The sequence below is a fragment of the Chiloscyllium plagiosum genome, unplaced genomic scaffold (genome assembly GCF_037043375.1).
Source record: "Chiloscyllium plagiosum isolate Xiang-an unplaced genomic scaffold, Cpla_swu_hap1 HiC_scaffold_36, whole genome shotgun sequence".
NCBI classification, from domain to species: domain Eukaryota; kingdom Metazoa; phylum Chordata; class Chondrichthyes; order Orectolobiformes; family Hemiscylliidae; genus Chiloscyllium; species Chiloscyllium plagiosum.
In genome coordinates this window covers 3,566,818-3,572,725 of record NW_028270174.1, presented here as the reverse complement: position 1 = coordinate 3,572,725, position 5,908 = coordinate 3,566,818, and the positions used below count along the sequence as shown (strand labels likewise).

The window sequence follows — 5,908 nt, the reverse complement described above, 5'->3', positions numbered from 1 at the left end:
TCTCTCTGCAAACCTGCTGAGTTTCTCCAGAATTCAATGTGTTTGACACTCTGCCTGATTACTTGCTGCAAAATTAAATTTTCATTTAAGAAGTTCTATAGCCCTTCGAGGGATTTATTACGGCAACTAAATCCGAGGTTTAGCAGTCTCCTAATGACAGGCCTTGCTGGAGGAGCCTGAGACAAATCTATCTGGATAGAGGCAGCAGAATGCTCCAAAAGAAGCCACTGACTTTGTTCGAGACAACAGTTAACAAAAATAAAACCCTCAAGGGAAACAGAATTCAAGCTCAGTCACAGCCCGGTCTACCTGTAAATATACCGTCAGCTAAAGAGTAATTCACTGTGAGGAGATACTGTACATTCAGATGAATTACTGTAATAAGATTTAGTCATCTCTTTTCTGGCAGCAATACAATCATTCACACAAGGATCATCAACTTGCAGCAGCCTGGCCATTAACTTAAATATCTGCTTTGACATTTCTTCACCACAAATAGTGATGATCGCTGCTGGAATGACTTTGAGCTCTGTGTTTATTACCAGCGATAATGGGGTGGGGTCACCTTTAAACCCTGCTTTCCTGAACAGAGTGGGAAACTGGGGGCAAGAGAATTTCAGATGAGGGAGGGCCCAAGTGGGGGGAGGGGAGGTGAGGGGTGAGGGGCGGAGGTGGGACTGTGCCACGGTGACAATATTGTGATCTGACACCACAGTTCCAGCCCAGTCATTGGCTCCTCTCCTAACCCTCTCAATCAGTCACAAGGGAGGTTTACATTCTAAGTCTAGATGGTAGCTCTCAAGAGTTTGATTACAATGTGTTCACCAAATCAAAAATAAAGAAGACAATTCCAACGTATTCTCAAGTGAAAGGGAGTGGAATTTTATTATTCATTAAACTTGGAGAAAACCAACACACACACACAACAAGTTATAAAGCTCTAAAAGGAGGGGGATGAGGACAACGCTGTCGAGTACAGACACAGAGAATTACAGCAAACAGAATTGCAGATTGTAAGAGTCCGTTGGGTTGTGAAAGTGAAAAGTCCCAAATTCGAATGTTTCTCTAAGCTCCGAGCTGGTAGAGCTGCCTACATCCTTGAGTTGTCAGGAAGTGCTTTTCATCAATTTGTTCCTGAGCTGGAGAGAGAGAGAGACTGAGAACAAGGCGGCACGATGGCACAGCGGTTAGCACTGCTGCCTCACAGCGCCAGAGACCTGGGTTCAATTCCCACCTCAGGTGCCTGACTGTGTGGAGTTTACACATTCTCCCTGTGTCTGCGTGGGTTTCCTCGCACAATCCAAAAAAAAATGATGCAGGTTAGGTGAATTGGCCATTCTAAATTGTCCGTAGCGTTAGTTGAAGGGGTAAATGTACGGGAATGGGTGTCGGTGTGGACTTGTTGGGCCGGAGAGCCTGTTTCCTACTGTAAGTAATCTAATCTTGAAAGATTGACCTTTCAGTCAATGTCACTTTCTCTCCCTTTCTGTTCAAAGCAAGTGACTAAAATATACTTCATTTGAATTTTCCGAGTCTAACTCAAACTGTGGTGTCCCTTTATCCCCTAATAATTGTCGTGTAAGTGTGAGTGTGAGTGAAGTGAGAGATGTGAATTTCTCCATTAAATCAGTAAATCCCGTTCTGTCATGTTTGTTCATTTCCTGCCTGGGCTTGTCAGGTGATGAAAGCAGCCATTTTAGGGCAGAAATGTCTTTTTTGAAATCATTTCAGTCCATGAACAGTCTCAGGTATTAAAAATCAGATGATGGGTGTTGAAATTGACAGCTCATTTTCAGAGTGATTATAGAAGCAGGTCACCATCAGCCCTCGATCTTACAGGTAGTTCTGCAGCCTGTACGCGACTCAGAGGTGTGGATGTTGACCTCTGTAAAGATGTAGAGGTGCCAGTGCTGGATTGGGACAAAGTCAGAAGTCACCTGACACCAGGTTATAGTCCAACAGGTTTATTTGAAATCACAAGCTTTCGGAGCGCTGCCCCTTCATCAGGTGAAGTCACTGTAACCTCATGAAGGAGCAGCGCTCTGAAAGCTCGTGATATCAAATAACCTGGTGTCATGTGACTTCTGACTTTGGCCATTGTAATGACTTAGCAATCCTCCTGTTATAAAGAGATCCTGGTTTGCTGTTAAATCATTGGAACACAGGAGATTGAGGGGCAACTTGATAGAAGTTTATAAGATTATGAATGCATGGATAGAGTGGGAAGGCTGAGGTGTTTTCCCAGAGTGGAAGGGTCAATTACTAGGGGACACAGGTTCAAGGGGGGGGGGGGGGGGGGGAGAAGTATAAAAGAAATGTATGAGGCATGTTTTTCACACACAGCGTGGTGAGTACCTGGAACACGCTGCCAGAGGAGGTGGTGGAAGCAGACACAACAGCAGCATTCAAGAAGCACCTGGATGAACATATGAATAGAAAGGGAATAGAGAGATAGGGATCCCGTAAGTGTACACAGATTTAGAATGGAAGGGCAAAATGTGTCAGCACAGACTTGGAGGGCCGAAGGGCTGTTCCTCATTCCTGATGAAGGGCTCATGCCTGAAACATCGATTCTCCTGCTCCTGAGATGCTGCCTGACCTGGTGTGTGTCTCCAGCACCACACCCTTCGACTCTGATTCAGATCACTGTTTGCTCTTGTCCCTGAGCTAGGATCAGAGCATACAATTCCAGGTTAAGACATGGGGGAGTGCTGAAGGAGTGCGGTACTGTCAGAGGAGCCACCTTCTGATTGAATCAAAACCCAGGTTTGTTCTCTTAAAGAAACTCAGGAGGAGTTCTCCCTAGTGTCCTAACCAATCCTTCAACATCATCACAGAAAGCAGCTGATCTCCTCATGACAGTGCTGGTGCTTGTGGGATCTTGCTGTGCAGAATTTGGCTGCTGTATTTCTGACGAAGGTGACTATGCATTTGATGGATGTGAAGTGCTTTAGGACAATGTCATGAAAGGTAATAGAGAAATGAAACCTTGTCTTTTACCACACTGTCCCTCCGTGATCATTCTCGGTACCTTCATGTCCATCATCAGTCACGCAACAGGCCGAGTGGTTCGAGTGTAGGCCCAACATGGCTGCAGTCTCTGTAGGGAGGCGGATGGGGTGGTCCAGCCCTCCATGATTCGTTCTGCTTATTGCTCAGCTCCTGGCCCAGTGTGTGTTCCCTGTCGCAAGGTCAGTGGGTGTGAGATTCAATGTTGTTAAATGCCCCCATGACACCTCTCCATCGTGGGTTACCATGGGGACATATTGCAAACTGACACCTTGGTTCCTACAGAAACGGTTTAACTGGAGGGAGGTTAGTCTCAGCAGCTTCCTGTGAGGAGCTTACCAAACTCTAGAGAGGAATAAAGAGAGAGAGAGAGGTGTTCAGTTCTTGTGAATACACAGGGGCTGGTGATTGGTCATCTCAAACCCAGACTCTGTCCTCTCCCCCAGCAATAATAAAACACTCAACAGGTTAACTCCAGCCACCAGCTGAGCCTATCTGTCTGTGCAGAGACCAGGGCCTTCAGCTCTCAATCCGGGAGGGAAGAAACCAGCAGATGATGGGGTTTGTGAGGCCCATACACCCAGGCCTCATGGAGCTGCAGAGAGACCAGGCTAGCTCCCACCAACACCAGCAGCACCAGCAGCAGCTGGGGAAATTCATATTCAATCCATAAACCAGAATGTAAAGCTAGTCTGAGGGTCAGTACCAAACCCATCAGCTTCACTAATGGCCTTCAGGGAGGGAAACCTGCCGTCCTTACCCGGTCTGGCCCTACACGTGACTACAGACCCGCAGCGAGAGGGCTGACTGCCCTCTCGTTAACCCTGAGGTTAACAGTAATTCAGTTCATGGTCCAGACCCATGCCCCACGAGACGATAAAGAGAAAGTCGGGGCCCCTCACTGGGACAGACTGTACCCAATCAGCTGATTACAATTCCACACTGCATAAACGTTTCATTTGCATAACACCTTTCACAATCCCAGGACATCCTGAGGTATTTTCTATCCACCTGAGCACTCCATTAACTTACAGTTACAGGAGGAATTTTATTAGATTAGATTCCCTACAGTATGGAAACAGGCCCTTCGGCCCAAGTCCACACTGACCCTCTGAACAGTAACCCACCCAGACCCATTCCCCCACCCTTTTTTTTACCCCTGACTAATGCCCCTAACACTGTGGGCAATTTTCCATGGCCATCTCACTAAACCTGCACATCTTTGTACTATGGAAGGAAATCCACACAGATACGGGGAGCATGTGCAAACTCCACACAGACAGTCCCGCAAGGTTGGAATGGAACCCAGGTCCCTGGTGCTACAAGGCTGCAGTGCTAAGCCACCTGTGCCGCCCCCTGCAGCAGTCTGCACAGCAAGATCCCACAGACAGCACAGTGGGGATGACAGGAGATGGCATTTCTTTCGGTGAGGTTATTTGATGGTTAAGTATTGATCTGAAAACTGGAAATCCCTCTACCCTCTACTCGATGGAGTTTAGAAGGATGAGTGAAGAGTCTGATTGAATCTTACTGAAGACTGAGAGGCCTGGAAAGAGTGGATATAGAAAGGATGTTTCCAATAGGAGAGACTAGGACCCAAAGGGCACAGCCTCAGGGTGAAGGGACCACCCTTTCAAACTGAGATGAGGAGGAATTTCTTTAGCCAGAGGGTGGGGAATCTGTGGAACTCATTGCTGCAGAGGGCTGTGGAGCCAAGTCACTGAGTGTCTTTAAGACAGAGATAGACAGGTTCTCATTTAGTCAGGGGATCTAGGGTTACGGGGAGAAGGCAGGAGAATGGGGTTGAGAAACACATCAGCAGAGACTAAATGGGGAACAGACTTGATGGGCTGAATAGCCTAATCCTGTTCTCTATCTCATGGATTTAATAATTGTCAACACGCAATAACATTCAACTAACAAATGCACAAAACAAAGAACACTAACAACACAGATGTGTGTACACAGGGCTGTGTGTGGGAATGTTGGGGGTGTTGAGTGTGTGAGTGCGTGTGCATGCATGCATGTTTGCCTGTATGTGTGAGTGTATGTACATGTCAGTGTGTGTGTGTGCACGCATGCATTTATGTGTATGTGTGAGTACATGTTTATGCATGTGTATGAGAGCGCGTGCGCCTGTGTACACTTGTGTGTGGGGGGGGGAGTATGTGTGTGAGAGAGAGAGTTCGTATGCATGTATGCGTCTATGTGTGTGTCTGTGTGTGTGTGTTTGTGTCTGTGTGTGTATCTGTGTGTGTGTGTGGGGGGGAGGAGCACAGTAGAGGAGGTGTGGGGACAGGGTGCTGTGAGTTTGTGGATTAATGTTTACCTGTGAGGTCAGGCCAGGCTGCTGTGTCAGATCCAAAGTTGCTAGGGTGGGAATTTTGGATTCGGAGATTTTCCTGCCCTCCTTCCCAATTTTGCAATGCTTGCCTGTGAAAGATCAAATCACAGAGTAACCCATGGCAGGAATGTAGGGATAAACTCAAATCAGCAATTATTTTAAAAATCTGCTCTGGACCTGAAACGGGCCGGTCAGTTTGCTCATAGTTTAGGATCTTGATTCAAAAGGGGTTTACAGCACAGAGGCAAAACAAAGCCCCAAATCCACACCAATAGAATAAAGATGCTGGAAATCAGAAACAAAACCAGAAATTATTGGAGGAACTCAGCAGGTCCAGCAGTGTCTGCGGAGAGAGAAACAGAGCTAATGTTTCAGGTCCAGTTTATCCAAACTGTTTCTGTGAAGATGTTTCTCGTGAATTCCCTGTGGATTTATTATGGACAATCATATATTATAGAATTGTACAGCACTGGCATGGCCCTTCAGCCCATTGAGTCTGTACTGTCAAACTGCCAATCTCCCACAAACAGGAACCAGCCTCTCTCTATTCACTCA

General features: G+C 46.7%; 1 protein-coding gene across 8 annotated transcripts in view; it reads right to left on the bottom strand.

Moving 5' to 3' along the window:
- Positions 1–868: 868 nt before the first annotated feature.
- Positions 869–5,908, bottom strand: part of LOC122539534 (cyclin-dependent kinase-like 2) — a 63,112-nt gene continuing 58,072 nt past the window's right edge. For 3 of the 8 annotated variants that reach the window (XM_087979878.1, XM_087979877.1, XM_087979882.1), the window contains 2 exons: positions 5,339–5,442; positions 869–3,354 (listed from right to left, as the gene is read on the bottom strand). In XM_087979878.1, the coding sequence (XP_087836004.1) occupies positions 3,289–3,354; positions 5,339–5,442 (170 nt within the window). In that variant the 3' untranslated portion in view covers positions 869–3,288. The remainder of the gene's footprint in view (positions 3,355–5,338; positions 5,443–5,908) is intronic. The other 5 variants (XM_087979880.1, XM_087979881.1, XR_015753296.1 and 2 more) reach the window with 4 other exon arrangements.